This window comes from Sus scrofa, chromosome 14 (assembly GCF_000003025.6).
Source record: "Sus scrofa isolate TJ Tabasco breed Duroc chromosome 14, Sscrofa11.1, whole genome shotgun sequence".
In the NCBI taxonomy this organism is placed as follows: Eukaryota; Metazoa; Chordata; class Mammalia; order Artiodactyla; family Suidae; genus Sus; species Sus scrofa.
In genome coordinates, this window is record NC_010456.5 from 2,474,528 (window position 1) to 2,499,483 (window position 24,956).

The 24,956-nt window shown below is 38.5% G+C and overlaps 1 protein-coding gene across 2 annotated transcripts in view; it reads right to left on the reverse strand.

Moving 5' to 3' along the window:
* Window positions 1-24,956, reverse strand: part of AUH (AU RNA binding methylglutaconyl-CoA hydratase) — a 147,874-nt gene that overhangs the window by 76,072 nt on the left and 46,846 nt on the right. The window contains exons 5-6 of one of the 2 annotated variants that reach the window (XM_001928792.6): window positions 11,313-11,405; window positions 9,589-9,645 (exon numbers count right to left, since the gene is read on the reverse strand). The exons of the other annotated variant lie outside the window; for it this stretch is intronic. Coding sequence (XP_001928827.3) covers window positions 9,589-9,645; window positions 11,313-11,405 — 150 coding nt within the window. The remainder of the gene's footprint in view (window positions 1-9,588; window positions 9,646-11,312; window positions 11,406-24,956) is intronic. 2 annotated transcript variants of the gene reach the window in all.

The following is a 24,956-nucleotide window of genomic DNA, read 5'->3' on the forward strand; positions in this document are numbered from 1 at the left end:
GCTGTGACTGTGGTGTAGGCCCTCGGCTACAGCTCCAATTAGACCCCTAGCCTGGGAACCTCCATATGCCGTGGGTGCAGCCCTAGAAAAGACAAAAAGACAAAAAATATGTATATACATATTCAGGTGGATGTGCATAGGTTATAAGCAAACACTACACCATTGTATATAAAGGACTTGAGCATCCATGGATCTTGGTATCCACAAGGGGTTCTAGAACCAATTTGACTACAATTCACATGTTTAATAATTCTCGCTGAATGACTACTGGCCCCGTGGTCTCCAGTGATGAGAATGAGAGAGATGGTTTCTGGCTTCATAAAGCTTCAGAGTACAGTTTTATATTTCATATTTATTTATTTCTTTGTCTTTTTAGGGCCATACCCACAGCATATGGATGTTCCCAGGCTAGGGATCAAATCTAAGCTGTAGCCACCCCTGGCCTAGGCCACAGCCACAGCAATGCCAGACCTGGGCCGCAACTGTGACCTACACCACAGCTCAGGGCAATGCCAGATCCTTAACCCACTGAGCGAGGCCAGGGATAGAACCTACATCCTCATGGATGCTAGTCGGGTTCATTAACTGCTGAACCATGATGGGAACTCCTGTATTTTATATTTAAGTTTATGATTTTGAGTTCATTTTGTACAAATTGTGAGATTTAGGTTGAGGGTTCTCTTTTTATTTGGGGGGGGGGCACATAGACGTCCAACTTTTCTAACACTTTCTCCACTGAATTGCCTGTGGGAATTGTCCAATATCGATCAGCCCTATTTGCATGAGTCTGTTTCCTGGATTCTGTTGTGTTCCACAGCTCAATGTGTCTGTCCTTTCAACAACATCACACCAGGTCCTCTGCAATTGTCCTTACTCTGAGAATAGCCTTATTTCACCTTCATTCCTAAAGGACATTTTCTTTTGATACAGGATTCCGGGTTGGCAGTTCTTTCCTTTCAGCACTTTAGACATGTCATTCCACTTATCTCTGGAACCCATTATTTCTGATGAGGAATCTAGTCATTCAAATCACTGTACCTATAAACAACGTGCTATTTTCCTCTGACTTTCAAGATCATTATTGTTGTCTTGGTCTTTAGTTTTAAGCATTTTGATTATGTGTCTGGTCAAGAATTTCTTTGGGCTTATCTTGTGTATGTTCACTCAGCTTCTTAAATCCTTAGTGTAAGTCTTTCACTAAATTTGCGAAATCTCCAGCCATTATTTCTTCAACGGTTTCCTTTCTGAGCCAGTCTTTCTCCTTTCTTTCTGAGATTCTCATGCTACAAATGTTAACCATTTCACTACTGTCTTATAGGTCCCTAAGGTTCTGTTCATTTATTCTGTTTTTTTTGTTTGGTTTTCTGTTTCTTAGACTGGGAGAACTGAAAGTTCACTCGTTCTTCCGTTATCTCTATTCTGAAACCTTCTGCATTTCCATTTGTTCATGTGCGTGAGGCCTAAAATTAAGGCTCCATACCATGTGCTGCTTAGCACCGAGGGAAACCAGGCGACCCACAAACGGCCTGACCACAAGTTCTCCTCCCAACTTTGTTCCAATGGACTAAGTCCCCTTGACAGACAACCCACCTCATCAAGAAGATTGGGCATCGTTCCTAATGAGCCCTGGGGACAGGGTTCCAAGTTCCTGCCAAACTGTGAAATTATTCAAACAAAACCAATCACATCCTCCCTAAGGAACCAGGAAGCACACCACCCTCTTATCACTATAGAGCCTGCCTCCATCTTTTCACTCTGCTCCCAAGCACAACCCCCGTGTAGTCCTGCATGCCATGTGGTGCCCTCCCCAGGGCCATAAGTATATGTGACTAAGAAGCTGCTAATCAATCACATCTGTCTAGTGTCACGCAGGCATCACATGTTTGGCCATCCCCAGAAACCTAGGAAAGGAAGCTCTCCCTCACCAACACCGTGAAGAGAAGGCAACAGAAACAGTTCACCCTTATTTCTTGAAGTACTAACTGCTTCAAAATCTTGGATAATTCCAACACCCGTCATTCTAAATGACATCTGTTAATCATCTTCTCCCATACCAGTTGAGATTTTTTTGGGTTCTTCACATGCTAAGTAATTTTGGCCTGGACATTTTTGTTTTAGCATTCGACCAACTTGGCTATATCCAGGCTGCACATTCCAACCAGCCTTCCGTGGATTGTGGTTTCAGCATTAGCTATGTTTTCAGGGCCTTTGGCCAGTCTCAGATCTGGGCAATAGTCCACCTCTTGGTTCAAATTCTCCAGTGTTTGGTCTGCTGTTTAGCACCGGAAACACACACGTCCACCACAGCAGTGAGTCCAGGAGTTAAAAAACAACTTTGTGGGGTCCCCTACCTGAGATCCTCACTCTTCGCAATCTCCTTGGTACTTTCTGGTTCCCAGGGCTCCCCCTTTTCGGTGCTCCAGCCAAAACTCTTGAACTACAGCAACATGCTCCTAGCAGGAACGAGCTCTTGCCTCTAACCTGGCCTTACTGATGTCTACTCTTGGCGTGGTGACCAGGAAAATCTTTAAAAATCTTTTAAATCTTTAAAAGAGATGCTAAGATCACACGGCATCTCTGGTAATAACCCGGTGGGTCCTTCTCCACTCAGGTTACCAGCTGTAATGCCTCTATGCTCTTATTCCTCTGCCGCTTCCCTGACGGTATCTCCAACCACTCTCATCCTCCTGTCTGCTATGGGTACAGTGATTAAGTGAATGTTCCAGGCATGCTTTCATCTTAGCCCTTTATCCTGGATGTTCCTTTGCCTAAAATGCTCTTCTTCCTGTCTGACAATTTCCTCAATTCCTCTCAGTCTTAACACAAATGTTATCTTCTCAATGAGGCTTCCTCTGACCCTTTATTTTATTTTATTATTTTATTATTATTATTATATATTTTGTTTTTTAGGGCTATACATGCAGCACATGGAAGTTCCCAGGCCAGGGGTCAAATTGGAACTGCAGCTGCCGGCCTACGCCAGAGCCAAAGCAACTTGGGATCTAAGCCATGTCTGTGACCTACACCACAGCTCACAGCAACATCGGATCCTGAACCCACTGAGCAAGGCCAGGGATCCAAGTTGTCAGATAAAAAGGAGAGCATTTCAGAAAAAGGAACAAATCCTCATGGATACTAGTCGGGTTCACAACCCACTGAGCCACAACAGGAACTCCCGACCCTTTATGTTAAAATGCAAACTCCCAACTCTCCTCAAACCCCTTCCCCTTTTTCTACAGCATTTTGCACTTCTGCCATAATTCACAACTTATTATTTGCACATCTACTGTCGCTGTGCTAGAACATCAGCTGCACAGCACTAGTGATCGTTCCTTGTTTGTTTCCAGCTATATAACTAGTGTCTACACCAGTGCATGGCTCAATGAGTATTTGTTAAGAGAATAAATATGCCTGGAACACAGTGTGTGAGCAAAGGGAGCATCAATAGGAGAGAAGGTTAGAGAAGTGCTGGGGACCCACACTGCAGGTCTTATAAACTGAGGATTATAGCCAACAGAATCCATAGCATCTTCTCAAACTCACGATTCCCAGTTCAAGCTGCCTTATTCCTGTTTGATTTCAACAACTTTATAACAGCAGTTAGGATACTCGTACACATGTTTAACTCTCCTACCAGATTTTAGATGGATACTCCAAGGGGACTGACTCTGCTGAGTCATCTATGTCTATATTTTTATCTATTTCCTCTAGAGCAGCTAACATATGGCCTGTGAACAAATAACTTCCAAAACACCCTAATTAGTCAAAATGAAGTAAAGGGTCACTGAATACATTTTAAAGTACAAAGAAATAAGACTGCAGTGCATGAGGTGTGTTCATGAATGTACTAGACTTGAAAGCAGAATGAGTGCTGGCCTTTAGAGGTCACTTAGGAGTCAGCCCATTAAAGCCAGCAGGGCTGTCTACAGCTCCTAACACTGGTAAATGTTTGACATTATACAAGCCTCTTAAGAAAAGCAGTCTTATTTTTGTTGTTATACTTCTCTTCTGCCTAAAATAGTATGACCTTATTAATCAGATTTGGCACAGAAAGGTCCTTTGCTATTTATGAAAATCAAATTCACCCTCACAGGATAAAGATGAGTCACGGCTGAAGATATGCAAAAGAATAAGCTCAGATTCTGATATAAATTCTACGAAGATTTCAACAAAGGTTATAAACAAAACTTTCCAAAATGACTACTGTGTTCAGGACAACACAAACACACAGGATGTAAAAATCTGTCATTACTTCATAGACACACCTTAAAATAGAGTTCCTGGACGCCATGCCAAGAGACGGCCTGATTGCTAAAGCCAGCCCACAGCGAGACAGGCAGCGACGTCCCAAACCCTCACCCTGTGGAGGAGAAACAGACAGAAAGGGGACTCTTGTTCTGGCCCCTCGAAACCTGAGCGCTCTTATTTCTTTCTCCCTCCCCCCCGCCCCCTCCTTCCTTCCTTTCTTTTTTTCTAATAGAAAATAAAACAAAAACTCATCTTCTTTCTTTCTGTTTTAATTCGGGTAAGAGTCAATAGCAATAATTATTATTAAAGATTCTTTTCCTGAAAACTTTCCAAGAGAATACTAAAAGTACACCCACAGTTTAGTCCCCACCTTAACCAAGTAATCAAAGTTATCACCCAAAGTAGGACAACCTAACATTAAGTGTCACCCAATGAAATGAAAATGAAATATAGGGCATGTGGCCCATTTTGTACTTTTGGATAATTTTTTTAACCTAAACCTAAACATGAGGAAATATTTCAGTCAAATCCGGAATGTGCAAATCTCAATAAGATAATCTGCCTGAATTATTTTTTAAAAGATTAGTTTTATTTAAAGAGAGAAAGAGATGGAGAACCTACCTAGATTAAAAAAAATACTACAGATAAGCAAATGCAATGGGTGACATTTAACTGAATCCTGAATTGGCAAAACAAAATAAACAAACAAACCAAAAAACAACTACAAACAACACTTTGAACCTGGGGTAATCAGAATATTAATACTAATGTTAATATTGTCAGGTGTTATAATAGTGTTGTTATATAAGAGTCCTTTGTTTTTCTCCTGAAAAGCATGCTAAGCTATTTAAAGGTTCACCTTGTTCTTTTGAAATGGCTCAGCAAGAAAAAGTGGATGTGCATATGAGAGAGGGAGACACAGAGTGGAAGGAGAGGGGCACGGGGAGGGGCAGATCTTGGCAGAGGGTATAAAGAGGCTTATTTTACTGCCTTTCACATTTCCTGAAGTCTGAATACTCCACAATAAAAAGCAGGGGACTAAAAGAGAGCCAAAGACCGGTGGAAATACTAGACATCTTGTCCACAGTGATGTATGCCCAAGCCTTAACTGTTATCTTTGTTAAAATAAGGTTTCTTGACACATACCCCAAATCCTTAAGTAGTAGATACAAGAAACAGAGGTCAGGAATGAGACTGCCACCATTCTCTGTTCAAACTTGTAGTTTCCTAAATTGTCAGATAAAAGCATCCTAATTCTCTGAATTTGTTTTATTCAGTTCTTATAAATATGTTAAAGGGTGACAACTGTTTGGGGAGCTATTTCCAAAAAAATTTTAGTATCTAAACTGGAGCATTCTCCCAAGAGGGAAGAAGATAGGAAGTTTAGCTGCTTTCTTAAAGGTAAAAATACTAGAGAACAGGGTAGGGCGCTTTGGTGTATAAAAATCCCCCAAATAATTCAGAATGTTGTAGGAAGATCTTAGGATAATAATATTAATTATTTTTAAATAGGCTAGTGAGTTAAATCATTAACACTGTATTTTGTACTTTATAATGTCTGTCTATAATCAAATAAGAGTACTGGTTTAAGTATATGACAGTCAATTCCAATTTAAATTATATTTGATATAACACAATTTAAAGAATTTCACTTTGGAGTGTTTCCACCTTTCATACCCTTCTTTTCATTAATTAAGCATTTTCAGGTCAAGTAAATACTGAAATTTGCAACACTAATCCAAAAATTGCGTTATATTAATGGTCCATTATTATTCACACTCACTAGGAATATTACTATTTCTTCAAAACAGTCATTTTATAATTTAATTGGTTTTAAGAAAATTTACAAAATATACCTTTAAAATAATCACATTGTTATTCAGGCTTAAGTTCAAGTAAAAAAATAAAAATTTTTTTTAAAAAGCACAAAAAGAGAAAGAAAACTAAATGCCAGGTTTTGGGTTTTGAGCAACTGTTTCCCAGTAAACTGGTATCCCAAAAGCGCAGACGTGATAATTACGTGACAACTAAGAGCATCAGGTTAGCTCTTTTGGGGCTGTAAACCTCAATGGGCAATGGGGAGGCACAGATTCATTGGGATTAACTTTCAAATGCTGTCCAGTATGGAACCAGGAGCCTGTAGGAACTTAGAAGATCATTATCGGTCAGACTTATAAGACATGTATCTTCTAGACTGGATGCCAATTCATACATTTTACCACATATTATTTCATTCATAATACTAAAAAGGAAAGAAAAGCATTAACTTTTTCCACAATACGCTCCCCATCTGTATTTGAATTCCCCTCACTCATTTTCTACTCATTTCTGGCTGTCCACAGCCACCTCTGTCTGAAACAGAAGAAGGGCTGAGACCGGACACAGTGAAAAAAGGCTCAATGATGAGGTCCACGAGCACCTGGCTGCTCAGTGGGCACCTACAAGAGGAAGCAAGTTAAGCGCCACCAAGAAGGGAGGAAAAAAGTTGAGTGTGGTCTACTGTTTGTTTCTATTACAGAAAGCTCTTTGTAACAGGTAGCAGAAATGTTTATAGTCAGAAAAAGAGAAGACGTCTCAGAGATCATTTTAGACAGAGCAAATCTGTCAATTTAAAACCAGCTTAAAAAGTAGTATCTTCATATGAGGACACCTTTAAGAAAGGGAAAGAGAGAAATGAATGAAGGTAGAGAAAATACCTGCGGATTAAAAAAAATCTATGCAAAGGACAGAAGAGGATTTTCTCCATAGAAATTTCAGCAATAGCTCCTTTAGATAATAGATTAAAAAAAAAAAAACTTACTTAAACTATTCTACTATTTTACAAACAAAAAACAAAAATAGGCTTTACTTAGGTACTTTAATAGCCATTAATACTAATGTAAAAGTGAACCAAAAATTCCACATGCATCTTTTTTACCTAATTGTGGGTATGTGGCCATATACAAAATTAGACTCATTTTCAAAAAAAATACAACACTAAATAATTACACATGCTATGAACTTGAAAACTTCATTATATTAAGGGAGCAACTGACATATATTCCTTCAGACTCATTTAGGAAGAAAAGAAAAAGAAAACTCTCCTTTATAAATAAGTAGCAAAATGTTAAAGCATACTGAATTTTATAACAAATAAACTTGTTAATAAAAGTTTTAAAAATAACTGTATTTATGAGAATCCAATTTCAATCAAATATACAAAAAGTGGGTTGTGATTAGTGGACCCACAACCACTGAGGACACTCAGGAGCTTAAGTACACTGGGAAGAAACCGCTAATTTCAAGACCTCATATGACACGGGCAGCTCCCAAGGGAAGATGAAAGGAGTTACAGCTGCTGCCCTCATTTCTGTGGTGTCATCAGTTAAGCTTTTTGCATTTAATCAAACCCAACCTATTCTCACGCAACAGTTCTATCTTCCAGTGGTTTCAATACAAAACATTCCATATTCAGGAACATGGTAAATAATCAAATTGAATATTGTCATTGAATTCCAAGTTCATTAAGATAATCCAGGACGATCTCATCTCAAGATGATCTGCCAAGACCCTTTTTCCAAATAAGGTCACATTCATAGGTTCTAGGTTGAAATATCTCTTGGGAGGGCCCACCATTCAACTACAGTCACCATCTTTCTAGGATTAGTTAAATCCCAATCATCAAGTAATGCTTACTTCTTTAGAAGCATTTCATAAGCACATCATATTATCCTATTTATAAACCTTGTTTTATTTTACCTGTTTCTATCTGGTAATTCTTTTCAAAAGGCTCTATTTTCTTATAAATCTTCTCGGTGTTTTCATGAGTCACTGTATTAAAAAAAGCTTGCTAAAGTCGAACAGGTAGATATTAAATGCTTTTACCTAAAAGAACAGTATTTCTACGAATTCCCAAAGTAGGAAACTTAGTGAATCCTATATATTGATCTGAGTAGTCTTCAATTTCACTGAATTATAATTTCTACCTATATATCTAATCAGGATAAATATTCCTATAATGATAAGGCCAAACATATAATTTTAACTTATTCAGGTACGACATGCCCAAAGCATTCAAACACTACCTTTAATTTTTAAATTATTACCGTTATTTCATTCACACCCTAAGTTATTAATGTGTTCATTCTCAAATGAAATCTACTTTTTCAAAAAACAACTTCACAGAATGTGAATGTTTCCAAATTCCTTGCATTAGACAAAAGACAAAATTTCAGATTTATAGGGTGATGCAAGATTTCACTATCAATATTAGAAAAGGGCTTTCTTTTTTTTCTTTTTCTTTTTTTTTTTTTGTCTTTTTGCCATTTCTTGGGCCGCTCCTGCGGCATATGGAGGTTCCCAGACTAGGGGTCCAATCAGAGCTGTAGCCACCAGCCTATGCCAGAGCCACAGCAACGCGGGATCCAAGCCGCGTCTGCAACCTACACCACAGCTCAAGGCAACGCCAGATCCTTTAACCCACTGAGCAAGGCCAGGGACCGAACCCGCATCCTCATGGTTCTTAGTCGGATTCGTTAACCACTGCGCCACAATGGGAACTCCATTAAGAAAAGGGCTTTCTTAACTGAGTCTTCCACAAGACACAGCTCACCTATCTTTTTTGTTTTGTTTTTTTAGGGCCATACCTGCGGCCTATGGAGGTTCCCAGGCTAGGGGTCCACTCAAAGATGCAGCTGCCAGCCTACACCACAGCCACAGCAATGCCAGACCTGAGCCACGTCTGCAAACTACACCACAGCTCACAGCAATGCTGAATCCTTAACCCACTGAGCGAGGCCAGGGACTGAACCCGCATCCTCATGGTTGCTAGTCAGGTTCGCTACCCACTGAGCCACGATGGGAACTCCTCATCTATCTTTCTCATAGTGACAGAAGTATCACTTGTACAGAAGTATCCAAATTCAGACTACCCACTAACACCAACTTTTGTCCAGCTGCACAGAAACACAAGTAAGCTGGCGCGAAGCCAGGGAAGCACTGCCCTTCCTCGACTGGGGTCTAAGTGTGTACATAAAGCTCTCTGAGGGTGCACACATCCACACAAAAGTGTAAAAATATAAGTGCAATTCTTGAAGAGTAATGTGACTGGTACAATAATTTAGTTAAGAAACCATACAGAAAAGCCCAGGACATAGCACAAAAAGAGAGCAACAGGCAATACCTGCGATCTTCACATGTGCAGAAGCTAAAAGAATGCATTTTGAATAAGGACTTTGCTACAGAAGCAAACAATACAGCATTAGTCTCTTTACCTCAAATGTTGCCTTTTCAGCTAACACCTTTTTGCCTTATGCTCTATCTTGAGGAACAAAAATCAAGATGGGCATGAACAATTCATACCTCCACCAGGAATAATTGCCAACTTTGTTTCAACCAGGCCCATTTTGGCGGAGGAAGCTACAAAACAAAGAAGAAAATTAACTAGCATTCACATCATCAAATTCAAATACCATGACTTGAAAAGTTAGTAAAATAAGCTGCAAATATTCTGTTTACTAATTAAATTTGTGTCACAAATCTTTTTTTTAGAAAAAAATAACTTCAGAAGGCATTTAGTTGTGAAAATAAACACTCTAAATGATACATATTAAGAGATTCACACAACATTTTCTGTTAAAAATTGCTTGGCGGCGAATTAATTTTTGATGCAGAAAGACCAGGGTTGTAATTTGACCTGATACTGCCAAGTCATTTCTGAAGGCTTAGATCTCATTAATTATTCAGGGTGAGAGGGAGGTTGTATCTGACAAGTACGAATTCTTTAGCTGCCTGAACAGCCCTACAGATCAAACAGCTTAATATATCATATCAGATATGGCAACTCTTCAAGACCAAATCTCTAGTTACTTCTGACAAATGGTTTTACAGTTCTGACAGCTGGACAGGATTCCTCTTTCCATGTTTGTTTTCACGGCTACTTGAAAACATCTTAATTAGTTCTTTATTTGCATACCCAAATGTACTTGGCCTAGCTCCCATACCCTAATTCCCAGAACTTGGATCCTTTCAGAAATGGATTACACAGAACTTGGTTTTTCAATTTAAAACCCAATGATCTCAGTCAAGAACACTAAAGAGATCTAAAACGAGGTCTCAAACAAAGTGAAAAGGGAGGAAAAGGACACATGGACTAGCAACTACATACCCCAAGAACCATGGCCATGAACTAGGCAAAAAACATAATTATATTGATTTTAACAGGCAGCTGTGATAGAAGTGACAGCGGGAACCAGGGAAAGATTAGTGACAAGTATGTGCTGCCTGCCTCACCCAATCTTTGGTCCCAGAGCCCCTGCATGTCACTCTGATGAGGGACAAAGATGCAAACAGAACAGCGACCATTCAGAAGATAGTGTCGAGGACAGCAGTGGCAATACGCAGAGCTCTGACGGGACAAGAACAGCGAGTGCTGTGATGCCAGACTGCTGGGTTCAAATCTCAGCTCAGTCACTGATGTGGGGCCTGGTTCTTCCTCTCTCTGCCCTTGTTTCCCCAAGCACCACAATGTGCACCTATCTCACAGGGCTGTTGGGTAGACTACACGAATTACTGCGTGTCAAGTTCTTAGAAAAGCGCTGAGCACCTGGTCAGTACTTCGCACGTGGTTAGCACTGTCTTCAGTATTATTTCCATCATCACCTCAACCAATCCTCAGAAAACTTATAGGAAGAACGTGAACCACAAAGAGATTATTATTACTGTAGCTAACAACAGTTATGGACTTAGACTAGGCACATGCCACAGATTAACGCATTTAATCTTCTAACAGCAGCTGTCAGTTCCCCCATTTGAGAGGAGAAAACTGATCTAAAAAGGGTAGGACCTAAGACCCAAATTCAGTTCTGTCTGATGCTATTCTTCTCTCCTCCTGCTATGACCGAACAAGACCCTATAAAAGACTGTTTTCTTAACCGGAAATTTTAAATACTTCATTAAGCCCAATAGGTGACTGTTTCTACATGTTTTATTGAACAGGAGGGGGAAAAAAGTATTTGGAATTATCCGAAGAATAAGCACAATCTTCATTTTTAAAAAGTTACCTTTTTAATAGGATTAATTCTCACCTGCTACTCTTATATCACATGCTAAAGCCAGTTCAAGTCCACCACCTAAAGCGAGTCCATCTATTGCTGCAATGGTTGGCACTGGAAGATTAGCTGAAACAGAAAGATTTCATGCTTCTTCAGTCAGAGTGTTACCTTACTATGTAATTTATTTTAGATATACTTCTGTGAATACATTTTTAAATAGAATATTGTCTACAGAATTTTAAAAAAACTAAGCATTTCATGCATCATTTGTCTATAAAATGTGATAATCATACAGTGTTTCATCACATAAATGTGCAGTAATATCTCTAAATCTTACCATATTATTGAAATATATTCATAAATATTTTCTGTTGAATTAACAAAAGCACAGTTCTGGCTTCTCAATCACAGAGCCCAAAGTCTCTTTCAGGCTGTTCTGGTTCATGCAAATTTCAAATTGAAATGACTCAGGGATAATGCAAAACTCATGATCTTTTCATGGGTTGCCCCTGGTGCTTAGAATGATAGAGCCTCATTCAAAAAAGTAATATGGGAGTTCCTGCCGTGGCTCAGTGGAAACGAATCTGACTAGCATCCATGAGGACACAGGTTTGATCCCTGGTCTCGCTCAGCGGGTTAAGGACCCAACGTTGCCGTGAGCTGTGGTGAAGATCACAGGCACGGCTTAGATCTGGCGTTGCTATGGCTGTGGCATAGGCTGGCAGCTATAGCTCTGATTGGACCCCTAGCCTGGGAACCTCCATATGCTGTGGGTGCAGCCCAAAAATTAAAAAAAGGGAAAAAAATACATCTACTCGAAAAAGGACAGAAGCTGTCCAAGCAGTTGCTAGGGCATCAACCCACTAGTAGTTTTATTATTTGGTGATGAGTATGATGAACAGCAGCCCTATCAAATACCACACACTTCAGATGGAAGAGACTCTCAGAAGGCTTTGAGAACCCGTATGGCTTAGCTGATCTTAAAAATCAAAACCAGACTTCTCTCAGTCCAGAAACAGATTATTATTTTAATGAGACTTTTATAAATTATAATATACAGATTTCATTTTCTATCTCTGGTTCAAAAACTGGTTAACTATCCTATGAAGGAGAATCATTTCTATTAATTTTATTTCTGACTTTGGAAATGTAAAGTTAGGTGGCCATCCTTAATATATATATATAGAATGTAGACATTAAAAAGGTACCATCTTACCACAAAAAAGAAATAATAAGTGTGTGACATGATGGAGGTATTTGCTAATGCTACAGTGCTAGTTATATTATGATATGTAAACAAATCAATACATACAACTTAAATTTACACAGGTTATGTCAATTATATATCAATTTAAAATAAATACATAAAGTAAAAATGAATAAATAAAAATAAAATAAAAAGATATCATCCCTAGAAATCTCTTCTCTCTCTTCCATAGGTATTCCGATAACATGAAATTCCTCAGAGATCTATTCATATCTGTTGAAGTGCTCTGAGTTTTATTCATACATGAAAGAATTTATCAAACTCGTCCTAATTTTCCCTAAAAGATGTTTTTCTTAGTAAGTTTTTTTCAAGAAAATATGAGTCATCTCAAAGTACATGCTAGTTTCATAGTTATCTAATGTGCTTGTTTTTACATATGGTATTTCTTCTACCTGAGAGCATTTAATAATCTTAGAGGAAACTCAATAAAGCACTCCTTTAGAAAAGCAGAGTATCAGTTTCAGAGAACTGAGAACTATCAAAATGGCAGGTACATCAGAGTGTGACTGAATGAACAGAAACCGCCAGGAGCAATGGCTATTCCCAACAGCATTAGGAAGAAATTATGACTCAACGTGTTACGCAACCAACAGGATCAGATACTATTTTGAGTTCAGTACCAGGAAATGAGCCAGGTATGACAAAGAAGATAATAATCCTTTGAATGCTCCTAAAAATATAATAAAAGCAAACAATTAAAGTTTCGCTATTTTAGGAGAAAAATAAATGATCTGCAAGGGAAGGTCCAGTCTCCTCCAGAGTCTGCAGGACACCCTCTGCAAACATAACTGGAGTCAGAAGGCCGAGAAGGTGGGGGAAAACAAGTGAGGGGCTCCTTTCAGCTCTGAGATAAATACAATGCACGATGTGGGTTTTCAGATGTTTCTAGAAAAACAGCAACAATGCGAATACTAAGGGAAAATGCTCGTGTGAGTCATGGAGTTTTAAATTTGATTTTGCTGCAAAGTAGTGTTCTTATAGAAAACAGAGAAATCACATCTTTCAAGAGAAATGCCCATCTAGTAATATCAGAAGTCTGACTTTACTGAAATCATTTGAGGAGAACAGAAATAAAATCGAAGTTTAACAGGAAGTAATAATAAATTCCAAATTATCCCTATTTCAGCTCAAACTTTACCTTCAGGTTAATGTATTCTCTCCCACGGCCATCATCGAGTTTCAAAGCAAGCACCAAAAAGAAAAATAAAATCAACCACTCCTCCCCAAAGCCTGCATGCTTGCCATGCCTCAGCTCTCTGGAGGCCTGGCCAGGGCCGCTGAGAAAGGAGCAGGCCTGGACACAAACAGACACATTCACCTTAGGGGGGAGGGGACGGAGGGAGCCCTGTAAATGGGAGCTACCTTTCCCAGGAGTCAGAAGAGTGACCACTGTGCATTCTGAGAAAAGCTGCTTGACTTTTCTAAGCCTACCACTTAGCCGCCTGCGCCTTATTTTTTTTTCTTAATAGCTGCACCCATGGCATATGTAAATTCCCAGGCCAGGGGTTGAATCTGAGCTGCAGCTGCTACCTAAGCCACAGGTGCAGCCATGCTGACCCCTTTAATCCACTACACCAGGCTGGGGATCAAACCTACACCTCTGCAGCAACCTGAGCCACACTGCAGTCAGATTCTTAACCCACTGTGTCACAGCAGGAACTCCCCACCTTCCTTCTTATCCTTCTATATACTACCTATGCATCTAGCAAAATATGAGAGAGTTTGCTTATTACATGTGGCCACTGTCCTAAGCACCTTCAAAATATTATTCAAATCTCCTACCAGCTTTATGACATCAGAACTCTTACTGGGTCAAGGAGTTGCTGTTACTTGCCCAGTACAGCCACAATTCAAGCACAGGTGGTCTGGAGCCAGGCTCTCTCGTACCCATTATTACTCATCATCAGTTCTCACAGCCCAGACCGAGAGGCCTCGAGAAGGGACTCAGAACTGTAAGCCATCCTTCCTAAAGGACCTGCAACCATGTATCTAGGAAAAGGAAATGCTGAGACTCCTACAGAACTCTTAAGAGCACACTGGCTCTGTGCTCTGCTAATTCTTAGAAGCCTAGAGCAGCACCACAGTTTAGTGGGTCCAACTGGGGGAACCTTGGGAACCAGAAGCCAGGCACCAGCCAGAGTTCTGACCTGAGTTTTCCCTGGGAACCCCCAACCCAGACTGTCCCCAGTACCTGCCTATATGGGTTATTAAAGTAGGAAGAGTCAACACCAGAGCATCCTCTTCCTACCAAAATTCCAAATCAAAAAAAGCCTCTGTGGGGGACATGCAGAGAGGGGATGCTGGTGAGGTTAAATCCCCATACACTCTCACTTCACAGCCTTGTCTGGAAGATTATGGTAAATGTAATGACTCCTGCTGTGTAGCATTGAGAACTATGCCTAGACACTTACATTGCAACACAACAATGGGAGGAAAAAGTATGCATACACGTATGTGTAACTTGGTCCCCATGCTGTATAGCAATAACAATAAATTTTTAAAAATGTAATGGCTGAGTAATGATTTCCACTGTCAACCGCTACTTCAGATGTAACAAGGCTCTTGGTACTTCAAATGCTGCTCAACAGGGCAAATGTAGTTACTTCTGTTTCTGATAAAAAGTAGTTTACTTTTTTACCTGGAGCAAAAAAATACATCATTACTGCCTCTTTTCATTACTCTCGGGCTCTATATCCTTGCTCTTCAAAATGCAGTTATGGACCAGCAGAATTAGCATCACCTGGAAGCTTGTTAAAAATGCACAATCCAGGAGTTCCCATTGTGGCTCAGTAATGACTGCTGTTATCCATGAGGATGCAGGTTCAATCCCTGGACTCACTCAGTGGGTTAATAATCCAGCACTGCCATGAGCTGTGGTGTAAGTTGCAGATGTGGCTCAGATCCCATGTTACCGTGGCTGTGGCTTAGGCCACCAGCTTTGGCTCCAATTCAACCCCTAGCCCGGGAACTTCCATATGCCACAAGTGCGGCCCTAAGAAAAAAAAGAAAAGAAAAAAAAAAAACAAAAAAAACAATTCCTGGTTACACCCAGACCTGCATTTTAACAAGATCCCAGGCAAAGCTCTGGATATCTCACCTAGCCCATAGGAATAATCATATATACTATGGTATATCTATAGAAAATAATACTAGAAAATCATTTTTTAAACTGCAGTGATAAAAATCGACATTGGAGAAAACAAAACCCCAAATTATTTCCAGAAATAATTTTCAAATACAAAGCTACAGCCAAAGAATAACCAAGAAAACAAGATAAAGTAAAAAGAAAAAAATAGAAAAATAGAAAAAAACAACTGAAAAAAAAGATGTATACAAAATTGAGATCCATAATCGTCCAACACTGACTCTCAAAGACATGAAGCCTAGCAGGAAACTGCAAACTACGAAAAGGGACACAACAGATTTTTAAAGGAACCAAAACTATCTTGAAATTTAAAGAAGCACAATGTGTATAACAAAACAGGCGGAGCTTACAAGAAAATTAGCAAACAGGTAGATGAGTGACAAGAAAGTATCTGTGGAGAGGCAAGGAAAAACATACAAATGGAAAATACAAACATAAAGGATACAGTGAAGGTCTAATATATGTCTAACTGGCAGAAAACACATGAAATAAACATCTATCTGAATGAGTTTAAAACAAAGCAGCAGTTTGTATCACTTAACCCCAAACTCCAACTTTATGCCTCCTCTCCCCCCTGTCTCCTTTGGTAACCATAAGTAGTTTGTAAAAGATACATATTACTACTGAATTGCTTTGCTGTATACCAGAAACTAACACAACTTTGTAAATCATCTCTACATCCATTAAATAAATAAGCTAAAATAACACAGCAAATTAAACTTGAATAAAAAAAGGAATTAATTAAAAATAGAATAGGGATTAATAAACAAAAACAATAGAGAGGATTAACAAAGCCCAAACAGATTTTTTAATGTATAATAAAACAGAAAAGCCTCTGGAGAGACTGATGGGGGAGGGGGACAGCAGAGGATACAAATTATCAATGTCAGCGTGTATTCCAATGTCAGGAATGAAAAGAGACATCATTTTATTGGTCTTCTGACATTAAACAGATAAAAGAACATAGATGACTTTCAACCAATGCATTTGAAAATTACATGAAATGGATCAATTCCTAGAAAACTATATATTTCCAAAATTAAAAAATAAAGGAGTTCCCGCTTGGCACAGAGGGTTAAGAATCTGACTGCAGTGGCTAGGGTCACTGCAGAAGTGAAGGTGTGATCCCTGGCCTGGTGCAGTGGGTTAAAGGATCCAGCGTAGGTCACAGCTGCAGCTCAGATTCAATCCCTGACACAGAAACTTCCATATGCCGCAGGTGCGGCCATTTAAAAAATTTTTTTTAAATATAAAAACTTATTTATGTGGTTCTTTTCATATACATATAAATATATTTGTACATTATAGATAAATGTAAGTATACAAATATATATTCAAGTAAAAACCAAGAAAAGGTCTAAAAATATAAATATTAAATTAACATATTAGCAATAATTATTTATGCGGAGACAAAAAGAATGGGAGAAAGTGCGGAAAAGTTTTATATTTTTACATTAGAAACATATTCAGATACTCTTTATGGAATTAAAAGCTAACAACCATGAAAAAGTCAAAAGAATTAAAATGGTCTTTTCTTAGTCTTGTCGTTTTCTAGAACATTTTAGAATAATACTTTAAAGTAAGTGACAGCTAGGTTCATAAGCCCATTACTCCTGCTTTATTTACCAAAACATTATAATTTTCACAAAACTGTCCAAAGTCATAACATGATTTAACACCCACTGAAAGTCAGCAAAGGCAATAAAATTCCAAAATGAGGAGACTATAAGCTGCAAACTGTGATATGTAACTACTCTATGCTAGACTATGATTCAATATATAGGGATGTTAACAGCTCATAAGGGAAAACAACTGACTCCCACATACTTGTGTCAGTTTTCCATCACTCTTGGCAAGAAGACAAAGAAAACTAAAATGAAGATCTGGAAGTTACTACTTGGAAAACTAATTAAGACAGTTAACTAAAGTGTTTCATTAATCAATTTTTCACATACCATAATTCAGTACTTCCAATTTTTAGTTATTACAACAAACTGGAGGTGGGGAGAGTAAAATACATGCTAGATTGCATTCAATTTGACTAAACGAGCTACATTTTAAGCTGGTCAACTTGAAAACTTTGGAAATGTTCTTTCCTAATCAATTCGTAACACAACACATCTAAAATAAAAGTTATTTAGATAATAGCAAAAAAAAATGTAACAAGTGCATAATCTCTCCAAATGTATTATAATAGTCACCAGAGTTAACAGTTAAGTATGCTCAGAATAAGCTTTATTTCAGATAAAGTGAAACAAAAATGAAATACCTGAAAAAGCTTTGAATTGTATAATGGTGATAAACTGCAAAAAAATAAAAACAAAAACAACCCCACTCTGGATACATATCAGATGCTTCTAAAGCAAATGAAAAGCTTTTTAAAAAGGATATACCTATAGAATTTATGCAAGCTCTTTTGTAGTCATTACTCAAGAATCTCTAAATTCTAAAATGCGATACTAGAGTTCTAGGTGGATTTATACATACAAGCACATTTCCTAATTTAATAGCTTATATAATTAAAAAATATATAATGGCTAAACCCATGAAGTAGCAAATAGAACACTTAAACTTGGTAAAACATTATCTGTATTTTATTCATATTCTGCTCATATTCAAAAACTATGAATGTACATCAGAGACTATTATTAAGCCATGATAAATCAGCATCAGAGACTAATATTAAGTGATGATAAATCCGATGTTATGCTTTATAAAAAGGTATATATATTTTTTGAGGAAAACATTTCCAAATACTTCCATTTGTAGTTTATTCACAAGAAATCAAATTATGGAACGTATTTCCCATAACCAGGATATGTTTCCGATACCTAGTTTTTCCCAAATGTACTTACAACCAAAAAGCCAACAGACTGGGGTGCTCCCAAAATTTATCTAAGGGATGGAACGTTCCCTCGTTTGTCAGCCAAACAAGCAGCTGACCAGAGCAGCTCCAACACTTCTCTCCAAAAGGGTACTTGTTAAATTCACCAGTATTGACGATGCTGCAAAATCCAGTAATCAATTCCTCAGCACTCTACTCATCTTACTTGACCTGTCAGCAGCTTTCCTTCGTGAAAGACTTTCTTTCCTTGGGTTTTCAGAATACTCTTTTCTTCCTAACCCCCTACCCTGGCTGATGTTTCTCTGGCTCCTTTCTGTTTCTTTTTCATCCCCGCCTTGAAACATTCCAGTACCTCAGGGCACACAAACACCTTTTCTCGACACAGTAACTTCTGGGTGCCTCACCCAATATCCAATCTTCAGATAGCATTCACATTCTAATAACTCCCAGATTTACATCTCGAGCCTGGACTACTTGCCTAAACTCCAAACTCCTATCTTGCTGCCTTCTTGACATCTCCACTTGGACGTCTGAGAAACATCAACTACCTTCACATTTCAAACTTGAACTCCTAAGCGACACTTCCCACTCCGACCCAGCAAATGGGCAGCCATTCTAATTTACTAAAACACAGTAAGTGATCAAACTGTTCTATCCAGATCTCCTGTTGTGGCTCAGTGGTAACAAACCCCACTAGGATCCATGAGCACATGGATTCGATCCCTGGCCTAGCTCAGTGGGTTAAGAATCCAGCGTTTCCAGGAGCTGTGGTGTAGGTCACAGATGCAGCTCGGATGCAGAGTTGTTGTGGCTTTGGCACAGACTAGCAGCTACAGCTCCAACTCGACCCCTAGCCTGCGAACCTCCATGTGCTGCGGGTGCGGCCCTCAAAAAGCCAAACAAATTTAAAAACAAACAAACAAACAAAAAAAACCCTGCTCTATTCATGTTTGGTCTATCATCCTCAGTCACATCCTGGAAACAATATGAAGTGGGATGGAAGAGAAAGAATCAAACTCACTCCCAAGGCAACAGAAATAAGAGCAAAAATAAACCAATGGGACCTAATCAAACTGACAAGCTTTTACACAGCAAAGGAAACCAAAAAGAAAACAAAAAGACAATTTACAGAATGGGAGAAAATAGTTTCAAATGATGCAACGGACAACGGCTTAATCTCTAGAATATACAAACAACTTATACAACACAACAGCAAAAAAACCAACTACCCAAGGGAAAAAGGGGCAAAAGACCTGAAGAGACATTTTTCCAAGGAAGAGGTACAGACGGCCAACAAGCACATGAAAAAATGCTCAACATCCCTGATTATTAGACAAATGCAAATCAAAACTACCATCAGACACCACCTCACACCAGCCAGAATGGCCATCATTCATAAGTTCACAAATAACAAATGCTGGAGGGGGTGTGGAGAAAAGGGAACCCTCCTGCACTGTTGGTGGGAATGGAAGCTGGTACAGCCACGATGGAGAACAGTATGGAGGTACCTTAGAAATCTATACATAGAACTACCATCTGACCCAGCAATCCCACTCTGGGGCATATATCCAGACAAAACTTTCCTTAAAAAAGACACATGCACCTGCATTGTTCATTGCAGCTCTATTCACAATAGCCAAGACATGGAAACAACCCAAATGTCCATCGACACACAACTGGATTAGGAAGATGTGGTATATACACACAATGGAATCGTACTCAGCCAAAAAAAGAACCAAATCATGCCATTTGCAGCAACATGGATGGAACTAGAGACTTTCATCCTGAGTGAAGTAAGTCAGAAAGAGAAAGACAAATACCATATGATATCACTATAGCTGGAATCTAATATACAGCACAAATGAACGTTTCCACAGAAAAGAAAATCATAGACTTGGAAAACAGACTTAAGGCTGCCGAGGGAGGAGAGGGAGGGAGGGAGTGGGAGGGATCGAGAGCTTGGGGTTAATGGATGCAAACTATTGCTCTTGGAATGGATTAGCAATGAGATCCTGCTGTGTAGCATTGAGAACTATGTCTAGACACTTACATCGCAACACAACAATGGGAGGAAAAAGTATGTACACACGTATGTGTAACATGGTCCCTATGCTGTACAGCAGAAAAAATAAATAAATAAATAAAAATAAAATATTAGGATAAAAATCCCAAAAAAAAAAAAAAAAAAAAAAAAAAAGAATCAAACTTGGACCAATGCAGGCAATTCTCTGAATTTTAGGTACAGGCAGACAAAAAGGGATTCCAGGAGAAGCTAATCTGAAGATGAGAGCAAAGCAGGACACCTTGGCTCACCTGTCTACACCAAGAGGATCCCAGTCAATGTTCTCTTTCAATGGCAGATCTACCATGTGCCAGTTATGTTAGACACCAGGTACAGGAGGAGGAAAAACCCACTATGTTCTCACAGGAGGAAGGGGATAGGAAAAGTAACACATGGTAGGAGAGGACTAGAATCCATATAAGATTTACACATGATATGGCTCAACAGACATATATCAAAACAATTCATAGACGCCACTACATTTGTGGAATGTACAAAATGTAACTTTTCTACAATAAAATAAATGTCTATGGCAATGTCTGAGAAAACGTTAAGCTGAGCTGATATTCTGACATAAGAGCGACTTTATCTTATTAAATAGAATGTAACTTTCAGCTTAAGACAAAAAATGACAGAAAGACAGATCCTGTAGTTACCCAAAGATTAAAGACTACTCTCATACAAAGTCAGCTAGCCTGGGGCAGGCAAAGAGTTTGAGTACAATGACAAAGTCTTGCAGAAAGGTGGCCAAGATAAAGGTCTGATGGAAGTGTGCTTCTGTTGTGGTAGAAGCTTTTAATTATGAGTGACTTGTTTTGTATTGCTTTGAGCCTTTCAACTCGAAAATTCAAGTAAAGTGGAGTTCCCGTTGTGCCGCAGCAGAAACGAATCTGACTGAACCATGAGGTTGCAGGTTCAATCCCTGGCCTCGCTCAGTGGATTCAGCATTGCCATGAACTGTGGTGTAGGTCACAGACGTGGCTCCAACATGGCGTGGCATGGCTGTGGTTGTGGTGTAGGCTGGCACCTGATTAGACCCCTAGCCTGGGAACCTCCATATGCCACGAGTGTAGCCCTAAAAAGAAAAAAAAAAATTCAAGTGAAGTGTGTCTCAATTCTAAAATTCAAAATCTTGCCAAGGAAAGTAAAGTAAATGAGAGGCACTACTTGAGAACAAGTTTATCCCAAAATATTTACATAAGGGTTTTTCATCCAGAAATTTTCTATTGTATTGTTTAAAAATATTTTCTATGTATTTGACCAGAGACACAGTTTTATTTAATAGAAAAAAGTACATAAGAACAGATTTTTTTCAATCACATAAAGAAAAGCTAATCAGAGAATTTGAAAACTTCCAAAATTAAATTATTTCCTTTCATTAAGACTTTACAGTATTAAAAAACTTAAGAAAAAAGTGTTCGTTAAATAGATGAATTTTGTAATCTGTCCTTTTAACATAATTACCTGCATTTCAATGCAAATTCAGCTCTCTATTTACATAGCTAAATTAAGCTTTTGCAATTTTATTTCATCAGAAGTAAAGGGAAAAGGAAGCCAAAAATGCCTAGCATTTTAAAGGATTACTGTAGAAGATCATCTACAAAAACATCATCCACATTACATTAGATTCGACAATTTAAAATTCTGGTGAAAACCTATTTTAAATATTTCTTTATCATCAGATAGGAACTCCTTGAGGTCTCAATTTGAGAGAACAGGCCTGTTCCCTGGGAGATTCTACTTCAGAGAGAATTCCAAAAACAAATTTTTCTCCCTCTTCATGAAATACCATCTCATTAGACAAAGACTGGCTATAAGTAGGTAATTAAATACCACTGTTCTAGGATAGCATATTCTTCATTGGTAATTTGCATAATGGTGGTGCCAGTAGTGAGGTGCCCATATCGCCCAACTGGAGGAGTGGGGACCTCAGGAACAGCAGATAACAGATCGGGATAAAAGCATGTTTGTGTAGCCATGCTGACTTGCTAATGCCTGACATTTCAAAATACTCAGTTACTGCTTTCAACCTACACATCCCATATTCGAAGGGGGAGTGGGGACTTGTAACAATGGTTAATCTTTCAGAAATCTGAGAATTTCTTATACAGCATCTCAAAAAGATAAGAGTTTGGGGTATTTTGGTTTTGTTCTTTGAAAAGAACAAAAGAACTACATTTTGTTCAAGGATTTTGGAGTTACTTTTTAAGAAGAGGCTTTCTAGGGAGCTAGGAACAATAAAGAGAAGAATTTCATGACTCAAAATATCGAACTTCATTCTCATCTCTATTTTAAAAGAACAGCTTTCAAATGAGTCCAGTACCTTACAGACTCTTCATTAAAAACTAGCAGAGCACAATAGTCACTGTGGCCAAGAGAGTCTATTCTCTTCAGACCCCAGAGAAGGAACTCCAGCTGTGGAAAATGAAAATAAAATGGGGCAAGAGGGGAAAGGGGTATAAAACAGGGAGGGTATATTCTGATCTGTACTGTTACTGATATTGCTACAATGACCGAGTCCAACATATGCGTGGTTGTTGAAAATCAGCTCACAAAATTCCTGAAAATGTACTAGTCCACCTGAACAGCCACCAGCGCACATGAATACCATAACAGTCCCAAAAGCACAGTGCAGAATCCTCCTCCACCGGCCTCCATTAGCATCCGCCAGACAAGCCACAGCCTCCAAGCCATGGGAAATGTAGCCCCAGGAAGCCCTTCTCTACAGAAAAGGAACTAGAACTACAGGATAAGGGCCAAGAAGAAAGCAGGAGGTTTGCATGCAAAATCTGGCCCATAAGCCAATTTTGCTTGACATTCAAAAGGGGTTTTTTTCCCTCTCTCAATGAAAGTCTTCAAACTGGGAGATATAGCCTAAAAATCTAGAATTCTGGCTTTTGTCGAAAATAAAAAAAATATATAAGAAAAAAATGCAGAAAATTATTCAAGAAAGAATGTAAATGTTCACAGAACTCAAGATATATGAATCTACGAAAAATGTTGATCTAATTTGGCAAATATAAAGAACACAGGTAGCATGTACATACAATGAAGCATAATAATAAAAAACTCCCTTAAAATCACCCCACAGAGTAGGGGGTCAGAAGTAATATCCTACTTGTCTAGGTGTTCTCCCACCTATTCTTCCATCTGCCTTCCTAAAGCCAGAGGTAATCATCAAAGTCTGTGTTTATCATGCCCATTTATTTCTTCTGTGTATGTGATTTCACTACATCTCTAAACTATATCCTGTTTTGCATGCTTTTAGTTTTATAAAAATTATGTTTTAATTCAACATTTTCCAAAGAGTTATCCTTGTTACATAGGTAAGTTATTCATTTGTTACTACAAACAGTCTTTGTCTTATATCCTGATATAAGTCTCCCTAGGACACCTGTGCAAAATGCCTGCAAGAATTGTGCAGTTTCAAACTCCAAGCAGCAATCCATGCATTAGAAGGTGAAAATCAGGAAGTTTTAAAAATAAAATAGGATAGTATCCAAATGCAAGCACAAAGACAGGCAATTATTTCATGAATCTTTGATACCCACCCACCCCAAGGTGTTTACTGGGCCAAACTGTAAATTTATTTGTTACTATGGTCTAGGGAAAGTCTTACAATCACTTTTCTTGGTTAATACCCCATTTAAAAAAGTGAACTATTGAGCCTTTTTGGATGTGGATGATCAACTCTGTAACACCGAACTTTCCCTAACCACTTAATGCCAATTTATACTCCCATTGAAAGCATATAAACTTCCTCACTATCTCTTGGTAATATCAGGCAAAAAGAACTTTGGGCTAATCTGGTAGATATAAAATAGCATCCCCCTGTGGTATTAATTTGCATTTCTAGGATTACCAATGAAGTTGGTCATCTTTTCATATGCTCTCTTCCCATTTCCCCTTCCTCCTGTGTGAAATATTTTTGCTTTACTGACTTCCAGGCTGCATGTATGTATGCATGTGCTGATTCATGTATGCATGTATATACACACAAATTCTTTAGTGGCTATGTAGTTCAAGTATTTTCTCCTCTCCTGTGGCTTTTCTCTCTACTTTCCTTACAGTAACTTTTAATGAACAGAAGTTTGTAAGTTTAATTTAGTAAAACTTATCAACCTTTCCTTTTGTGTTGCATGTTAAGACAATTTTCACTCCATCAAGATCATATAAGTTTGTTTTATTTCACAGTCTTTACCATCCCCCAGTGATCTACAATGTCTCCTCTCTCCTTCTCAGTTCCCCTACTTTTAAGCAACTGTTTGGGGGCCTATATTCCACTCCACTGGTCAACTTGTCTATCCCAAAGCCAATAATATACCATCTTAATTTCCATATCTTTAATATAGGTCTTG